This window comes from Drosophila willistoni, unplaced genomic scaffold, assembly GCF_018902025.1.
Source record: "Drosophila willistoni isolate 14030-0811.24 unplaced genomic scaffold, UCI_dwil_1.1 Seg143.1, whole genome shotgun sequence".
In the NCBI taxonomy this organism is placed as follows: Eukaryota; Metazoa; Arthropoda; class Insecta; order Diptera; family Drosophilidae; genus Drosophila; species Drosophila willistoni.
Window position 1 is genome coordinate 1 of NW_025814102.1, and position 18,868 is coordinate 18,868.

General features: G+C 39.9%; 6 protein-coding genes across 7 annotated transcripts; 2 read left to right on the plus strand and 4 right to left on the minus strand.

The window, feature by feature from the left end:
• Nucleotides 1–6: 6 nt before the first annotated feature.
• LOC6644525 (26S proteasome regulatory subunit 8) lies at nucleotides 7–805 on the plus strand (the record flags this gene model as incomplete). Its single annotated transcript, XM_047012449.1, has 1 exon — nucleotides 7–805. A coding segment is annotated over one exon (540 nt), but the record flags the coding sequence as incomplete, so codon positions are not given.
• LOC6644524 (acyl-CoA-binding domain-containing protein 6) lies at nucleotides 737–1,766 on the minus strand. Its single transcript, XM_002067197.4, has one exon. The coding sequence runs from the start codon at nucleotides 1,753–1,755 to the stop codon at nucleotides 964–966; it is 792 nt and encodes a 263-aa protein (XP_002067233.1). The 5' UTR covers nucleotides 1,756–1,766; the 3' UTR covers nucleotides 737–963.
• Nucleotides 1,669–2,370, minus strand: LOC6644523 (SRA stem-loop-interacting RNA-binding protein, mitochondrial). Its single transcript, XM_002067196.4, has 2 exons — nucleotides 2,266–2,370; nucleotides 1,669–2,211 (listed from the first exon to the last, which is right to left on the minus strand). The coding sequence occupies exon 2, from the start codon at nucleotides 2,185–2,187 to the stop codon at nucleotides 1,921–1,923; it is 267 nt and encodes an 88-aa protein (XP_002067232.1). The 5' UTR covers nucleotides 2,188–2,211; nucleotides 2,266–2,370; the 3' UTR covers nucleotides 1,669–1,920.
• Nucleotides 2,371–5,086: 2,716 nt separating this feature from the next.
• Nucleotides 5,087–7,968, minus strand: LOC6644522 (CTD nuclear envelope phosphatase 1 homolog). Of its 2 annotated transcripts, none has more exons than XM_015177921.3 (4): nucleotides 7,635–7,968; nucleotides 6,480–6,728; nucleotides 6,070–6,252; nucleotides 5,087–5,934 (listed from the first exon to the last, which is right to left on the minus strand). In XM_015177921.3, the coding sequence occupies exons 1-4, from the start codon at nucleotides 7,731–7,733 to the stop codon at nucleotides 5,743–5,745; spliced, it is 723 nt and encodes a 240-aa protein (XP_015033407.1). In that variant the 5' UTR covers nucleotides 7,734–7,968; the 3' UTR covers nucleotides 5,087–5,742. The 2 variants fall into 2 exon arrangements, with proteins under 2 accessions (XP_015033407.1, XP_002067231.1); XM_002067195.4 differs by having other exon boundaries at nucleotides 6,480–6,737.
• An 802-nt stretch (nucleotides 7,969–8,770) lies between these two features.
• On the plus strand, nucleotides 8,771–13,375 carry LOC6644521 (basic proline-rich protein). Its single transcript, XM_023176985.2, has 3 exons — nucleotides 8,771–9,884; nucleotides 10,222–10,816; nucleotides 10,897–13,375. The coding sequence occupies exons 1-3, from the start codon at nucleotides 9,297–9,299 to the stop codon at nucleotides 12,678–12,680; spliced, it is 2,967 nt and encodes a 988-aa protein (XP_023032753.1). The 5' UTR covers nucleotides 8,771–9,296; the 3' UTR covers nucleotides 12,681–13,375.
• A 600-nt stretch (nucleotides 13,376–13,975) lies between these two features.
• LOC6644592 (GPI transamidase component PIG-T) lies at nucleotides 13,976–16,064 on the minus strand. Its single transcript, XM_002067193.4, has 2 exons — nucleotides 15,771–16,064; nucleotides 13,976–15,700 (listed from the first exon to the last, which is right to left on the minus strand). Exons 1-2 carry the CDS (start codon nucleotides 15,961–15,963, stop codon nucleotides 14,019–14,021), a joined length of 1,875 nt encoding a protein of 624 aa, XP_002067229.1. The 5' UTR covers nucleotides 15,964–16,064; the 3' UTR covers nucleotides 13,976–14,018.
• Between the last annotated feature and the right edge of the window lie 2,804 nt (nucleotides 16,065–18,868).

Genomic DNA, 18,868 nt, shown 5'->3' on the forward strand with positions numbered 1-18,868 from the left:
GAGGGCTCACGAATGGTGCGTGAACTCTTTGTGATGGCCAGGGAGCATGCACCATCAATTATTTTCATGGATGAAATCGATTCAATTGGCTCCTCGCGTATCGAATCCGGTTCCGGTGGCGATTCTGAAGTGCAGCGAACAATGTTGGAGCTATTGAATCAATTGGATGGATTTGAGGCAACGAAAAATATTAAAGTCATCATGGCAACCAATCGCATTGACATTCTAGATCCGGCACTGCTTCGTCCTGGACGTATTGATCGCAAAATTGAGTTCCCACCACCAAATGAGGAGGCGCGTCTGGATATTCTCAAGATTCATTCGCGTAAAATGAATTTGACGCGCGGCATTAATTTGCGAAAGATTGCCGAACTCATGCCAGGAGCATCTGGTGCGGAGGTTAAGGGCGTTTGCACTGAGGCGGGCATGTATGCGCTGCGTGAACGTCGTGTTCATGTTACCCAGGAGGATTTCGAAATGGCAGTGGCCAAGGTCATGCAAAAGGATTCAGAGAAGAACATGTCCATTAAGAAATTGTGGAAATAGATTATTAAGCTGAATTATCTATGTAGTTTCCATCTCCTCACTCCGCCCTCCCCATCATTTCAATCCTTTGTTTGTGTGTGTGCTTAAAAAACAAATGAAAAACAAATAATTCATAAGAAATGTTTTAGTTAATACTTTTTCTCTGCCCCCGAAATTCTATTTTAACAAAGTGAGGAAGTAAAGCTTGAAATCAATGATAATATACCTTTAATAATGAATAAAACTGAAGTTAATGTATCTTCATAATAATAATATCTAATTATATATTGCCTTTTCAATGACAAGGACTCAAAGTGAAGCTGATTAAACAACATACGAACGAACCCTTTTGTACATACATATATCTTATATTTGTCCAACAGTTATGAAAGAAATTGTAACTTATGATTTAGTATGCGTGTGTGGAGGTGGTTGGTTCTAGGAGGTTGCACCAGACGCCTTGCGCAACTTCTTCTCATCCTTGAGCAGGCCACATATCTTCTCATCATCGGCCACATCCAGGCAGGTCTGACCTTCAGCATCGCACAACGCCATATCCGCATTGAGGGCTAACAAATAGCGCACAGCCTCCACATGGCCACAGCTGGCAGCATAGTGCAATGGTGTCTGTTGCTCGGCATCTCGCTGATTCACATTGGCGCCACGGACAACCAGATACTCGAGAATATTAACTGCATTACGATCGGTAGCCCAGTGGATTAGTGACATTCCATGTTCATCCTGAAGCAACAAATCATCTGGTTTCAATTGTTCACGCAAACGCTCCAGATTATTCTCCTTCACATAATCGAACATGGTCTTCTCATTATCGGGCTTCAATTCCTCCGCTGGCATGGCCTCAATGGAGTGCACCACCCATTGGCCGACACCATGTCCATGATTCGATGATTGGCGTTCACTTTTTGTTTCATCCAGCCATTTGGGCTCCAATTTCGATAGCTTATTGATATAGGCCCGACGGGCATCGGTGCGTGTCATGTCACCCAGATCATGCCATGCATTCCATTTGCTGCGCGCCTTCATCTGGAGAATCGGCGGCCGTGCATGTTGGCATCGTCCCTCGGTGACTTGTTTATAATATGCATAAAACTCCAGCAAATCGTTGGCACTATAAATGTTCGATTTGCGCATCACTTGGGCGGTGGCTATCGCGAATAGATCCTCCTCCTCATCTTCCTCATCTGTTAAATCCAAATCACTGTTAGACATAATCTCTTACAAAATAGAAATCAAATCAACTAAAAAAAAAAAAATTTGTAATAACTGTAACAAAAAGTGTGAATGGAAAAATTCTTAGAACTAAAATTTGCCGCCTGCTTCTCCTCTCTCGCTCTCCCTGCTGGGACTTCTCAAAGTTTTTGGTATGAGAAGTGTCTATGATTTCTGTATGTTTAAGTAGTTTCCCTCTAAGATGTGCTTCTGTTCGTTCTCAATCTTCTCCAGCGCCGTCAGGCTATTAAAGCTGACAAAGCCGTAACCCTTGGAGCAGCCGGTCTTCTTATCGAATATAACGTTGGCTGATAAGACACGTCCAAATTCTTTAAAGTAGCCGCGTAATTCCTGATGACCCACCGTCCAGGGTAAGTTACCCACAAAGATGCGGTGAACTGATTTACTAACTTTAGCTACTACGGTTGCCATGAGTACGACTGCTGCACGAAACCTCTGAAAATATAATCAATTTAACACAATTCACCAATTGGTACGATTTCCCCCTACCTGCTGCTCGCCTGCGTTGCGTAAATGCTATCAAGGGGGAAATTCTTATTGTGTTTTGTCAATTTGGAGCTGCGGCAAAATCTAACCTTAAAATGGCTTAGTCACACACATACGGTAACAGCACAAACAACATCATAACGGCACTGTTAAATGCACTTCAAGGTTATAGTCGATTTGTCATCATGTTTGTTAACCTCCAAAATTTTATTCAAACTGGATTTTTCATTAAGAGGAAATAGATTTTATAATAAATGCAACGATTCTTTTTACTTGATCAGACTAACGGAACCGAGGTCAATTTTAATTTTAAAATATAAAATATGTATTATTATATGAATTTTAAAATCACTAAACTTACTCCCAAATGAGTCAACAATATGTACTCGAATATCGAAAGTTAAAATTGAAAAATTAAACTTAAAGAAATTTGTTTATAGGAATTATAGAATTAGAAATTTGTTTTGGTTTAACGCGTTACAAACGTCTACTAAGGCCTATAGCATGCTCTAGAAGAGTATAATTACATGCACTTAACATGCGTCTAACAGCACCCTAACATCGATGCTAAAACCCGAATTAATATATTCAAATCAAAACCGCGAAAACTGCGGTTATTATATATATCACTTGGCTGAATAATTAAAAATCAGAATTATCCGCATAATATGAGCCCAGTTTCTATTTTCGAATCGGCTTAAGTTTCATGTTGTTTCGTATTTGGAAATAATAAATTAACAGATTGGTCCTTTATGCCAGTTGGAAACTCTTATTTATAACAGATATTTACTGTGGTTACCAAGAGTTTTCGTCCAATTAGAATGGAGAAACCGTTATGCTATAGAATTTAAATCCCTCCATTAGCTAACCAAGTAAAGCTAACATCAAAAGAGATGGACTTCGTTTCCATTTCTCAGATAGGCAAAAAAGTTTCGAAAAACGAGTGTGAAAAATTATAATTCAAAGTGGATTTTTATTGATTTTATTTTTATTCGTGTCTGTTGTATTTTGTTGTTGTTTTTTTTTTTTTTTCATGGTATTCTTTGTATTGGTTTTTAATTTTCTTCTTGTGTTCCCGTTTTTCTTTTTTAAATTTTTTTTGTTGTTTTTTCAATCATTTTTATTCCATTTGACGCTTTGCCGTTTTTAACAAATTTGCTACAAACTACTTAAAATTAACAACATCTTCGCGCACACCCGCATTTTGTATTTATTTTATTTAAAAATAAATAAACAGAAAAATTTACAAATGACAAAATGAAAATTGGAGAAGGAAAATATTTGTCTTCTTGTGGGTTTTTGGATTTAACACATATTTAGCTATGGAAGCATTTCATTTTATTCATTCTTTTTCTTTGTTTACTTTCGATTCGACTTTTTGTTTTTTACTTTAAATGTTGTATAATCTGTGATGTTTACACATTTCAAGTTTTTTAGTATTATGTGCCATTTGTCTCAATTGTCAGACTAAATTTTTCAGATATTATTTGGCCTGCTTTTTGCCTCCTAGTTTGTTTTCTTTCGTATAACGTAAAATATTGTTTCATATATGGAAAAGCCTGAAATTAAGCTTTTCAATTCTTAATTCAACACACACATTTGCGCAACAGGTTGTTCTTAAATTTCCACAACAAAAAAAAAAACCAATACCAAAATCATTACAAATCGATTTTGGTTCACAAACGGAAATTTTTTTTCTACACTAAAAACTTTAGACAAAGTAATGTCTATTATATCAACAAAAAAGACTTTCGTTCTATCGCTTTTTTTCTTTTTAGACTATAGAATTTCATTTCAGATTTGTAATAATCAAAATTTATTAACATAATTACTAATTATTACAGACAAATCCAAAAGTAAATGGCAAGAAATTAACCATATTGAACAACCTGTAGACAATTATTATAACTTTTCGGCAAACTATACAAAACTTTAGCATTCTTTTGGTTATAATAATTATATATAGATATATATAATGTCCAGGAAATGTTGCAATCAACTTAATTAAATCTATCATTATTCTTTATATATGTATATATACATAAAAATGTGTGTGTGTGTGTGTATATATATAGAAAACAATTTATATTTTAATAATTTTTGTTTTTCGGCGTTATTTTGAATTGTCGATTTCCAGTACAAGCCACCGTAATTAAATATAACAAGGGCTGCAAAATGCACTGCTTTATAGTTTAGTTTTCGAACCCCTCAAAAACGCTTTTGTACTTGATTTTATATAGAAATTTTTTCTTAGCATGTACGTATGTTTGTTGGAACTGCATAGATTTTCATACATATATATATAGGTATATATGGGGGCTCTGTCCAGTAATCGTTAACAGTATTTTTGTTTATATTGAGCTATAGCTATTATCGATCGATTCTTGCAGCCCTGATATATTTAGGATGCAATTGAAAGCCAAAAATAACACAAAACAAGTGAAACATACAGCCCTGATAGATATGCGACAGAAATAACCGATATGAAACTGCTGCATCTGGCAAGCAGTGCATTTGTTTTTTACAGATCTGAGTATAGAACAGAACAATATATGTATGTATGTATATCTATGTATATGTTTATAAACAAAGTGGATGTTGCGCTACTATTGTTGTTCTCTGATCTTAAGTTTTAATGTATATATTATTATTATATATATATATATCTGTGTGTGTGTGTCTGTATATAACTTTTTATATTAATGCTTTTATTTTTTAAATTTTGCTGTTCATCATTTTGAATTTTCAAATTCACTTTCCTCGCACACTTTATTCCAAGAGTATGACTTTAAAAAAAAAAAAGAGGATGCATATAACATATATGTATGTATGTATGTGTATATATAAATCTATATATAAATGTATACAGAAACATACAATTAACTTAAATTTAGTGGTCATAATTATAATAATAGTTTTCTTTTGCCCTTTTCCAACGCTTTCGCACAACAAATTTACAAGGAAAAATAAGTATAAGAACACAAAAAATCATAATATTAAAAAAAAAAATTAATATTTAAACCAATTATTATAATTGTTTATATGGTTACATACAATTTCACTTTTTTTTTTTGTTTTTTTTTTTGTTTTGTGTAATACATTTCATAGGAGAAGAAGAAAAGAAGCCAAAAACGATTGAGTTAGCCAGCATCTGATCTCCTTTTCGCTATATTTTGTTGTTGTGTTTTCCTTTGTATGCTCTTGTTTCATAACTTTAGCTTCTCTTGTCGCCTTCTGATTTCTTTTCTTTCTTTTTTTTTTTTTTGTATAAACATAATAATTAATATAATGAAAAAATTCGTTTATGTGTCACAGCACCACAATTTGTTGTTGTTTTTGTTGTTGTTGTTGTTGTTACAGTTGATAATTATAGTTGTTAATGTGTGAAAGGGTTGACTTCATCTTAATTGGTATTTCCTAATAAAGGTTTTAGGCTTAGGTGGCTAGCACTAGCTGCCCACTACCCACTACTATCCGCTACTACCACAGGCGATGCAGATGCAAATTACGTGACAACACCGAACGGACATCGTTGGTGAAACGTAATGCATCTAGCATGGGAAGCAGAGATAACAGCGCCGTATCCATTGGATCGGAGAACCAACTCTTAATAGGTATTGCATTGTTTGGAAAACAACGATATGCGCCGGGTGAATTGTCAATTATAAATATCTGCAAGATGAAACCAAAGATAAAACATAATAAAATCCAAAATTAAAAGACATTGAGACATAATGGGAATGATAATCACAAATGGGAAAAGAAAAGAAAAGAAAACAAAACACATTCGCTTTATATGTATCTTACCCTATTCAGATCACTGCATATGGCAGACAAGTCTTTGGTATACGAGCCATAATCGGGCGTACAATGTTGTCTATAATAACGACGCCTTAATATATTTCGACCATTGTCCAGTTTATCGGCCACAGCAGCACCATATATCTCCATACTGGCTGTGAATACAACCAGATCGTACCATTGTGATACCTGCAAAAGTAAGATTCAATATTAAAATGGCATAATAGTCAACATTTCCTATGAGTTACAGTAGATGCCGTGCCGTATGACTACACTCAAGGGATCGAACATATTTCTTCATTATATTGGCAATTACGACACTTATAGCCGGCATCTACTGTACAAAGTCACATAGATCAAGTCTATTAATCTATGAATTCTTTCTTTCGGGGATCATTCAAGAAAATGAAGCTTACCACATCTAAAAAGTAATCAACATGTGGTCGTTTGTGTACAAAGAAACGCACTGGATTCCTATCGATTGTCACTTTAACGGTAAAATCATGCGGTGTACCCGGCTTAACCGTATTCCTTGGCATTGCATTGTGATGCGAATGTATTAGAGTCTCATCCAGATCAAGAACCAATGTTTTCCGCTGCACTAGACTCAAACGGTGTCGGGAGACGGGCGACAGCGGGAACAATTCATATTTAACCGGCTGATACTGGAAACACTAAAGCAGTTAATATATCAAACAAATTTTTTTGTGTTATAGTTTAGATTAATTAGCTGAATGAAATCGAATAATAAAATTATGACTAGGCCCCCCTTAGCTAAGTACAATAAAAAGAAGCAAATGTAAAAGAAAACGCCAAAAATTAGATAGAGTTACAATAATTAAATTGATTTGAATGTTTTGATCGATAACGGTAAATGATGTTATCATGGATCAAAATACTAAAAGAGACAACAAGCCTGTTTATTAACTTGTTTATCAAAGAGGTTAAAAAGAAACAGACTGCCTGCGAAACGAAAAAGTCTTAAGATTATGAAAAACAAAATGCCGAACAATATGATCCGTAAAGATCAGAAGTAATTAAATGACATTTAAAAAGATGCAAATAGAAAATGCATAGCGAAACGAAAAATATTCACTAAAGGAACTGCATGGTCATGATGTTTAGTCAAAAAGGCTAAGAAAATACATAGAAGATGATAAGAGTGGGGGAGAAAGGCGCTAACTGCGCGGCTGGCTAACTTATAGGTATAGTAGTCGCCTGTCGTTGTAGTCGTCTGATGAAACAAGCCAATTAGAATTGTCACAAAAACAACACAAAATACAGGCGGCAGCAAAATCAAAAGAATTATTGATAAAGGGTTATTATACATACATACATATAGGTACATATGTATGTATAGTGTGTGGCGGGGGGGTTGGCTGAGGCCAGAAGGTTGAATTGTGTCTTATCAAGCATTTGCCATATTATTTCATCATGACAAGAGAGTACTAAATGTTAGAAATAAGGTGAAAGAGTGTAAGAAGGACTAGAATGTGAATTACTGATTTCTTTTCGTTGTTGTTGTTGTTTTTAATTTTTGAAATGTTTGTTTGTGTTTGTTTGTTACTTACAGCTCGCACTTGGCGATTGAACATAAAGCAAATACATGTCCAGACTTTTGATAGCAACAACAAAAGCGCCTGAAATTTCATTTGCAGCAGGGAAATCATTTGGTAAGAGAAGCTCGAGTTCGAGATCTTCTTACCAAATAAATTTCGATAAATATTTGCGAGCAAAATTTCAGGCGGCAGCGGCGACGGCGTTGGTGTTGACGTTTGCGTCGGCAGAGCGTTCCTCTTAAGTTTACTTTTTCTCCTACTCCTCCTCCTAGATTTCTTCGTGTCTTTCAGCCTCCTTCTTTTCTTTTTTGCTAGTTTTTTACACACACACTTTTTGTGGGAGCCGGCGCTTTTATTTTGTTACTGTTTTTGATTGTTGCTGCTGCTGCTGCTGTTGTTGTTGTTGTTGCTGATAACACGTTGAATGTTGTGTTGTTGTTTACTCTCTCACCAGCGCGCACACACATGCAGAAGGAACCAAAAATCGATAACAACCAGCAACACTTCTTCTGCTATTGCTTCTTCTTCTTCTTGCGTTGTCTTTTTTAAGGATTTTTCTCTTCTGCTTTTTTTTTTGTTGTTTGTTGTCTATACAGTTTTTGTTGTAATTGTACGTTTTGCGCGCTTTTTTGCTGTTGTAGCAGGAAATTTCTTCCTGTCCCTTTCTATATATTTTGTTTTGTTGCGTTCCTTTAGTTGTATTATTATTATAATTCTTTTTTTATAAAGAAATTTAAAAAAAAAATTAAAGAAAATTTGAAAAAGTTACCAAATTAACTTTTAAATATTGCACTTGTTTGAATTTCCTTTTTTGTGATTTTCTTTTCTTTGCAACCTTAAATTCATGGTCAATGAATTATTATATAAATATTATTTTCTCCGTGTGTTTTCCTTTTCTCGTTTTTGTTTAATAAATTCTCACATTTATACACACACACACATACACACTGAAATGCCTCTTTTCGTTTTTGTTTTTTCTTTTTGGTTTTTTTCCTGCTTTTTGCTTTTTTTTTTTGGCTAGAAGCCGCATTTCACCACTGACATATTTCACCTCGGTATTTATCGATTGATTTCGATATTCTGCTCGTAGTCGGAGATGTATAGAAATAGGGGGAGTCTGATCAAAATAGGGGGAGCTAAGCAGTTATCGATAACAGCAAACGGTCACATTAATCGTTTCAAGCGCGTCGTCAAAAAAAAGTGTCAATGTAGAAGACAAAAAAATTATAGTGCAAAAACGAGAAAATTATGCAGACTTTGCTTAAATCATTTTGCCAATTACACGATTGAAACAGTTTATAGACGAAATGTTTGGTTGATTTTGAAAATTTTCACTTGCCCTCAGTTTTTCCCATATACTTTTCTTGTGTATGTGCATTTGTGTGCGTGTGTGTGTGTGTGTTTGCAAGTTTGTGTATGTGAAAAAAGCCGCACACTGCAAAAAAAGACAAACTTCAAGAGAGAAAATTAAATCTTTCATTTTCTTTTTTGCATATAGAACGGAACGGGAAACGTAAACGCATAGTTAAAAGTCAGCCGCCTGTCTTCCCCCCGTTCGCTTAGTTAAGTTTCCATAACTTTTTTTTTTCGCCCAACCGGTAAATAATAACCGCTAAAATTGTGGAAAAACAGGAGAAAACTCCCAAGCGGAAGAAGAAGACTGCAGCCAGTAAAATGTCTGCAGTTTATTCACCGCAACCACCGCAGCAGCAGCAACCGCCACCCCCGAATCAGCAGCAGCTATCGGGAGGAGGACCTCCAACCAATTCTGTAGTCCAACAACAGCCGGTTGGAGGTTTGCCACCTGGCGTCTTACCCATGAGCATGCAACAGCAACAACAACAACAGCAGCAGCAACAACAACAAAGAGGTGTTCCTGGCGGCCTTGGTGGACCACCGATGGGCATTGGTGGTCCCCCTGGAGGTGTTATCTCTGGCATGGGCACAGGACCTGGCGGCCTGCCCTCCATGATGGGTCAACCACCGCCAAATGCCCAACGTGTCGGTGGTGGGGGCGGTGGCGGCGGAGGTGGTGGTGGTCCCGGCGGCGGCGGCGGTGTTGGCAATTTACCACCACAAGTCAATTCGGCACAGATACAAAAGATGCTTGACGAAAACTGCGGCCTCATCCAGACCATACAGGACTTTCAGAATATGGGTAAAGCGCAGGAGTGCCTAAGCTATCATGTTGCACTCCATCGGAATCTTGTCTATTTGGCCCAATTGGCCGATCCCGCCATGAATATCTCTCAGATATTGCCGGTAATTATCGCTAATTCTTAAGTCAACAAAATTAAAAGACCAATGTAATGTTTATACTACAATATACATATGTACATACACGATATCCTCCTTTAAATCCTTATCTTACTGGCGTTAATTTTTATGATGATCCAGAGGGTACTCTTTGGTGGAAATCCTAATTCAAATGGTTAATAATAATGGTTAATAATTTGCCAAATATTGAGTTTCGATTCAAAGGCAATTCATTAAAAGATTTACCAATTGTTAAAGAAACAAATTCCATCTGATATGGTCATAAAAAACTTTGATTTTTTTATTTAAATTGTTTCTAATGGATATTTTTTTGGTTTTTTAGCCGCCACACATTCTCCAAACGCAGGCCATGCAGCAAGGTGGCCAACAGACACCGCCAACTGGACCGCATGGCATGATGGGTGGCCCTCCGCCGCCACAACAACAACAGCAGCAGCAGCAACAACAGCAGCAGCCGCAGCAACAGCAGCAACCTGGTCCTGGTCCACCGCAACAGCAGCAGCAGCAAGGACAACAACAGCAACAAGGTGGACCGCCGCCACCACAAATGCATGGAGGCGATAGTGGGCCACCAGTACAAATGCCACCCTATGGCCAGCAGCAACAACAACAACAGCCGCCACAGCATCCTGGAATGCCGCCCAATGCCCAACAGCAATCTCAACAACAGCAGCAGCAACAACAACAGCAAGCGGCCGCAGCAGCAGCGGCGGCAGCAGCAGCTGCAGCAGCAGCAGCTGGACAACAGCCACCACAAGTTAACCAAACAGTTGTCCCAGGTCAGCAGGCCCAGCAGCAACAGCAACAACAACAACAGCATCCATCAGCAGCATATCGATCCAATGCACAGGGAGGACAACCTGGTCAGGGAGGACCACAGGGACCTCAGGGATCTGTGAATCCAAGTGCAGCGCCTAGTAAGTGTATGAAAGGGAAACGAACTTCCCCTCCTCCTCCTCCTTCGCCATTTACTAGTTTTAATCAATCAATTTTCCAGATCAACAGCGACCGAACAATGGACCTCTTCCGCCAGGACAAAATCAACAGCAGCAGCCCCCGCAGCAGCAGCAACAACAACCCCAGCAACAACAGCCACCCAATCAACAACAGCAACAACAACAACAACCCCAGCAACAGGGTGGACCCCAACAACAACAGCAGCAACAGGGCGTGCCTGGGGGCGTACCACCACCGCAGGCTCAATATCGTGTTAGTTATCAGCAGGCCCAACAACATGGCCATTACCCCGGCTATCCACCTCAAGCGCAACCGCAGTATCAGCCACAGGGTGCCTATCCGTATGGTCCACCCACCCAGGGCTATGGGCCACCACCACCGCCCAATTCTGGTCAGCCCAGTGGCTATCATCATGGCGGACCAGGTGGTCCTGGCTATCAGCCAAACACAGCGGCCGGCCAACAAGGTCCGCCGCCACCGGGATCGTATCCACCGCCACCGGGCAGCCAACAAGGTCCTCCAGGAGTGCCAGGACAGCAGCCGCCGCCACCGCCGCCTGGCCAAATGTATGGACCACCGCCGCCAACAGCTGGAGGCCAGCCAGGAGTGGGAGTGGGAGTGGGTGTTGGTGTCGGAGTGACCGGACCACCAGGGCCACCACAGAGTGTAAATCAATACGGTCCACCGCCACAGAATCCAGCTGGCGGTCCACCACCACCACCAATGGGCTATGCCGGATATCCGCCCAATCCCAATCAATATGGCCAAACGGCAGGAAATGCAGGCGGTGGTGCCGGAGGTCCGCCGGGTAACTATGGACCACCACCGGGACCACCCACAAGCAATGCTCAATCGCCGTACCAGGCATATCAGCAGCAGCAACAGCAACAACAACAGCAGCAACAACAACAACAACAAGCCGCCGGAGCTGGCGGAGCACCACCACCCAATTCTGTTGGCTATCCTGGCGTACCGCCCACGAGTGTGGCAGGAGGACCACCACCGCCGGGTAGCTATAACACCACAGCGGCGCCCAGTCAGACGCCCCCACCACAGCAGCAGCAGCAGCAACCCGGTGGAGCTGGCAATCCGAATGGACCGAATGCTCAGCAATCCACACCGCCACCGCCCACTCAAGGCGGTGTCGCAAATCCATCTGGCAGTGCTGCGGTAGGCGGCGGTGCTGCTGGTGGCACCGGTGGACCACCGACCAATCAGCAACAGCAGCAGACGCAATATGCACCGCCACCACCGCAGCAGCAGCAGCCTGGACCCGGTGGACAAGTTGTTGTTTCCGGAGTGTCGCCATTGCCCACGCAGGTTCAATCAACATATTCAACGGCTGCGGGTGTTGCTGGCTACGGTCCGCCACCGACCCAGCAACAACAACAACAACAGCAACAACAACCCGGTGGAGGTCCTCCTCCCGGACAGCAGCAACAACAACCTCCGCCACCCGGCGGACCAGCCAATCCCCAAGCCAATGCTCAACAACAACAACAGCAGCAACCGCCTCCGAATGGGGCCACGCCTCCGATGCCACCCAATCAATATCAGCCACAAGCACCACCCGGCAGCGGTGGTCCTGGTCAACCATATGGTGGTCCTCCACCACCGCCACAGGGCTATGGCCCGCCACCAGGCAGCGCCTATCCAGGCCATGCGTATCATCAGCCACCACAGGCTGGCTATCCCCAATACCCGCCCACGCAAGGCTATCAGGCTTATCGCCCGGCCGGAGCACAAATGCCGCCACCGGGAGCACCCCAAGGACCGCCGCCAACTGGTGCCTACGGTTACTACGGCAATCAACCGCCGCAATAGAAACGAGCTGCCAATTGAAGCAAGGATTTAACAAAGAGAGCAAACCAGAGTTAGAGCCCCGAATATTGGGCATTTCACTGGGCATACAACGAGAAAGAGACAACCAGAGAAAGAGAGAGAGCGAGAGATGAAGATTACTATGTAAAATGAGATAGAGACGAGATGACCAAGTCATCATCATGATCATCATCATTATTAACTTTGAACAAACAAAAACTTTTTCCAAAATATTTCCCAACATCTCTTTGCCACTTCTCTCTCTCTCTCTCTCTCACTTTCTTTTATGCATAGTCTCGTCGTCCCGTCGTATATGTTTATCCGATCGATTTCTATATAACGCAGAACCGGAAAGTTAATGAAATGAGGGACAAACACTTTCTAATAGTAATTCCTTCTAAAACAAAAAATTGAAAACGATTTAACAAACGATCAGAAATATAATTATAATCGTGAATTAGCATTTAGTAATTGTAATTGTAATTGATTCGAAAGTAATGCAAAATGCTTCTCTATATGTAATTATGATAATTAATTTTAAATAGCTCAACTAGCTGCGCTATTAACTAACTAATTAATAACTTACTTAACTTACAAAATATAATTGTTCAATGTAGCCGCCTCCCCGCCCCCACTTTTTGGCTCCTCTCTTTTCATTTCACATCCTTTTACAATTTTATTTTGAATCAATTCAATTATTATTTTTTTTTATTATTATTATTAAAACTATTTTGGTGTACTTTGTTTGTTTCTTTGTGTGTGCGTGTGTGTGTGTGTGTGGTTTTTTTTATCATTTTTTTCATGTGCAGCAAAAATTGTAAACTCATTTTTAAATATTTATACAATATATTTAAATTTACTATTTAAAGTAAAACAACAAAAAAAAAATGCATGACTAAACTTTATATTAAAAGAAAACAAAACAAAAAATCGAAAGGAAATAGAAAATATATGCATTTTAAATAAATAATAGATTTCCATCTAATTTGTAATTGGTTGGTCTTGAGATTCCCTATAAAGGAATGGCAGTCCTGAAAGGATCAGTTGACGCAAATGAACTAAAATCTACGAATTATATTTTTGTCTAAAACTCAAAGAAATGTAGCTAAAAATAATATATATTCGAGCCCTGGGCGGTTTGTCCATTTCTGGGTTTGTCCCAGAGAGAAATGACATCTTCATTTCGCGAAAAGAGTAAGCAATATGAAACAGAAAGAGAAGCAAAATTATCTTTACCCTCCTAACAAAGCAAATTTAATCATATTCATTCGTAATTTATGTAAATAAAATACCAGTAATTTTTGTTTAGTTGATAACATATATTTTTGGAATATGTAATGATCACGATTCGCGTTGATCTGTGGGATCAATGTCTGTTTCCGTTCCACCAATGGCTTTATCCTCCTCAGTCTGTTGTTGTTGTTGTTGGGAATTACTTTTCCTCTTTGTTAGCTTGAAAATGATTTTCTTCAAGAAATTCTTGGGAGCCGCCGACTGACGCTCGACAATTATCAGTTTGGTGGCCACACTGTGAATAGGACCAAATGCCAGGGCCACCACAGTGCAGGCCAAACAAATGACATTGTATGGCATACTGAAATCCGGTGTGGGCAACGATACAATTAATGCTTCGGTATGAAGACTCAATACATAGGACGGTCGGGTGGCATTAAACGAATGCTCAAAGAGATGACCATCGATGGGAATGGCTGTATAGTTGCGAGCAATTGGTAATAGGGTGCTTAATATAGCCGAACCGATATAGTGGCCATGATTGGCATCTGGGGGATATTCCAGCCACTTCAATAGCAAATAATCGACTTCAATTGTTATAAGGGCCGCACTATTGGGAGGCAGTTCGAATGCAATCTCTAGATGAGTAGGCAACTCACGTTGCTTGCCGGGGGCATAGTGCAGCACTTGGAATGGCAAATCCTTCTTGCTGTTGGTGTACTCATGTCTTTGCAAATTTCTCGAACGTATGCGTAGGGTATGCAGATAGGCATGGACATACCAAGGTATTAGCTCCTGCAACAGAATGGGCAACGGCTCGTAATGATTGTTGGTCAACTCGGTGGCAATGCGACCACGCTCCTGGCCCTGACCCAGCAAATAGCGATGGACATTTAGGGGTGGTGGGATGAGAAATTGATGCTGGCCACCGCCTAGACGCTGCTTGCGGTCACCCTTGGGCGTCACCCATGCAATGTTGAATAGACGTTCGCCCTGACCTTCGAATTGCTTTTGCATATCATAGACACCGTAGATCACAGTGTGGCCGCCACGTGTCGTCTTAATCTCCTTTGTTGGCTCTGGTACCAATTGATATCTCTGACCCTGCTCGTTAAGTTGGACATATATCTGACTGCTGCCAGCCAACTCGCAATATCCATTTAGACCCATGCCAAATAAACGACGCAATGAAAAATCTCCAGTCGATTGCTCCAGCAGCCTTAAATCGTAGACCAAATTCGCCGTCTGGGTTAATTCCAGGACACAATTCTCGGGATGCTCACATAGCGTACGCACAGTGAGGCCCAATGAATGGAATTTAGTATTGTGGACATAGGCAGAGTTTAGAAGTGAAGCGAAACCGGAGGCACTGCCGCATGGTAATAATTTCTTCCAAGGCGTTAAGTTCTCTGTACATACAATCTCTCTGGGCAAACTGGAATAACGTATGAATTTCGACTGGTTCTCATCGCCGCCGCCACTCATGAATTGCGGGCGTAACAAATATTTGGGTGCTATGCTATTGGTTTGATCCACAAAGTTGAGCGATGCACACAGAACACCGGAGAAGACATTCGCCAATTGTGTCCATTGGCGATTAACCTCCTGGTCGGTTAGATTCGGTCCATTGAACCAGGCCCACATTTCGGCACCGCCAGTTGTCTCTACCACAGGATAGCCCCAGGTCTCGTAACGCCACAAGCCCTGGGTGAGGCCAATGTGTAGCTCCTTCACGTCGAATTGCTGCAACAGCTCGGCAATAACACGCGGCGTCAGTTGTGTGTGAAATACTGGAAATGGAGATGGAGCGGGCGAGAAATATTATCTTATTGATCGATCGAATTGTTTGCCCACACTTACGACTCTCATTTTCTCCATAATGCCAACGAGTGGTAAACTGGAAATATGTGTTGACATGATCCCCGGCCAAAGGACGTATCACCAGCTCCTCGTGAAATTGTTCATTGCTATCGATGTTTATTTGGGCATGGCCAGCACCCAGAATTAAGAATATGCTTAAAAGGTAGCCCAAAGCCATATCACATCTCTTCATATTCTGCAAGAATCAAATAATTCCCCTTCTAAATCTAGTAATTTGCCATTGGAAAATAATTGCAAGGAGATAGCGGCAAATAAATACATAGATGCGGCAGCAGAGTTGATTTGTCATTTGATAACACTGTTGACCAACACTAACATTGTCCATCTATCGGATATGCGTTCATCTTATTTAATTAAAAACCACCCCACTTTGCTGAATTTCCAATCAACACCATTCGTATGCGGCTTAATTTTATTTTCATTTATAATGTACTCGTAAAATATAAAAGTTAATTAGAATTGAGGCACAACTCTGCAACGATAATGTTGTTGTAACCTTAATTAACACTATGCTTGATTGACATAATGCAAGGTTCAATTGCGACTTTGTAATACCTCTGTAAAAATAAAACTCATATAGACAATAATTGTTTTACTTTCTCAAATATTTTTATTAGCTCTGTAAGTGCATGCAACATTATATTACATATTAAAAATATGCGGTTTATTAGGGTTGTATTCGATACATTTGCTAGCGTTGACCAACACTTCAACATCGATATAGACTTCAAAGTGCCGTTTTTTTTTCAGTGTTGTTTTTGTTTTGAAGGTAAGCGGTTGTGCGGCCGGTTGTCGCTCGTCGGAAGTTTCGCTTTTGTGCTCTCAGAATTTATTTTTGGTCAACAATATATTTTTTTTTGTTTGTAACTTCTGGTATATAAATAATAACAATAATAAATTACAAATGATAAAATACATAAACAAACGATAATAAAATCACCACCCACAACAAAATCTCCACGAAAGAGAAATTGATTATCAAATCATAAATTAACGCAACTCGATGACAAACAGCAGCAGAAAGCAAAGAATGAAAAATTTACACATTTTATACACGCACATTTTTTTTCGCCCCCTTCTCTCCCTCTCTCTCTCTCTCTTAATATCAAATCAAACTTGTCTTTTTTACATTAACTATGCCACTTAGAATATATAGAATTTTGAATAACAAAAAACGCATTGCTCAGAGTCCCCATTCAATTGAGGCAGAGGCAGCAGCAGCAGTAGCAACAACAACAATCACGACCGAAAAAAAAAAATGAAAAAAGAAATTCGCGGAAGACGACACGACGACGAAGGAAAGATTTTTACTCGCTTCGCGGTATACTTCAACTGTTTTTGAACTTTTATTGCGTTGCTCTTCTTGCAGCAAGCAGCAGCAACAGCAGCAGGGGCGAGAGAGAGAGCATGCGCTAGAAGTTCTCAATTTGTGGTTGATGGCTGTTGCCTGTGTATGTGAGTGTGTGTGTGTGCCTGTGCTGTGTGGTTATATATGTGTTTCTTGGCAGTGTGTGAGATTGATGAAGAGAGAGAAAGAGCGGCCAAATTTTGCCGCTTTGTAGCGGCTGTCATTATATATAAATATACATGTGTGAACATATGTGTGTATGAATGTAACACAAAAAATTTAATATTTTTTTGCTTGCTGTTGCGTTTAGATATAAAACAACATTTGCAAATTAAAAAGGAAGAAGCGAAAAACAATAACAACCGCAACAACAAAAGAAAAGAAAAAAAAAGAAGTGTGTTTCTTAAACAATAATTGTAAAGTAACGGCAAATTCGTCAAAAGAGAGCAGCAAGCATCAGCCGTTGTCATCGTCATCCAGCCATTAGCAAGCAGCGGAGCCCCAAAAGCTCGTCATCGACATTGAGAGCGAGAAAGAAGCTCCGCTGCCAGCAAAGGGAGGCAGGCTTGCCTGCACATCACAATAACTACCACCCTGTTCCCCTCTACATAACTTTGGAGCGTAGTAAAAAAAATTTTTAAAAACGCAACTAAACACATTACGACGCGACCTACTAAAGAAAAGAAAAAACTATATTTAAAAAGGTGATATTTTAATTAACTCTGTAATGTAGTTTAGTTTTTTAAGCAAAAGTGTGTGCTGGGACAAAGACGAAACAGAAGGGAAGTCATCAACAGCCAAAGGAATAACTACTGCCCCTCTCCCCACTTCACAACCGTCACCACCCACCCATTCCAACGATTCTCATTCTATCCATCTATCTCTTTCTCTCTCACATTTAGCTAATTACCCGATGAATTTCATAACAAGAAAGAAAAAAATGAAATAATAGTTTTTTTTTAATTCATATTCGTACACACACATATTTTTTGTCTGCCATTTTTCTTTTTCTGTAGCTTTGTGGCTCTTTCATTGAAACGCAAAAAGAAAAAAAACGCGAAAGAGCAAGAGAGCATGTTAACAGTGAGCTGTTAGTCCATAACAGAGTTTCTTGTCAGTACATACAAAAACAAAAAAAAAAAAAGATGAATAAACATATTAACCAAAAAAAGGAAGTTTACAACAAACTAAAAACAAAAACCAAAGTCTGCTATTCTATTATTTGGGTTCGAAGTGGGTTTTCTACAGTTTTACATCTCCAAATAAATTCTCTTTCTTTCTCTCTCTCTCTTGTATCCTGGGGTTTTCGCTGAAATATTTTTCCCTTCAGCTATTTTTAATCGCTTTCCTCTCTAGCTAGCTGCTGTTGTGTGTGGTTGTGTGACTGTCGGCTCTATGTGTCGTCAGTTGTCGCATTCCTCAAATAATTTCGCATTCTATAATAATGGAAAATAGCCAAAAACAAAAAATGCGCTTCACTACACACACACACACACAACAAACACATATCTATCTAGACAAAGAGAGAGCCAACGAGACGGAGAAAGAGAGACAGGGAAGCACATGCACGTGCATAACAGAGATAGCTAGAGTCCAAGTCGAACGAAATACGCTCGTTCGCACACACTCACTCTAACGGTGTAGAGCCGCTGCCGCCGCCGCCACACAAAGGCAGACCACCTTGTTGACCCAGCTTATTTTCCAACTGGGGGCCCACGGTGCTTGCTCT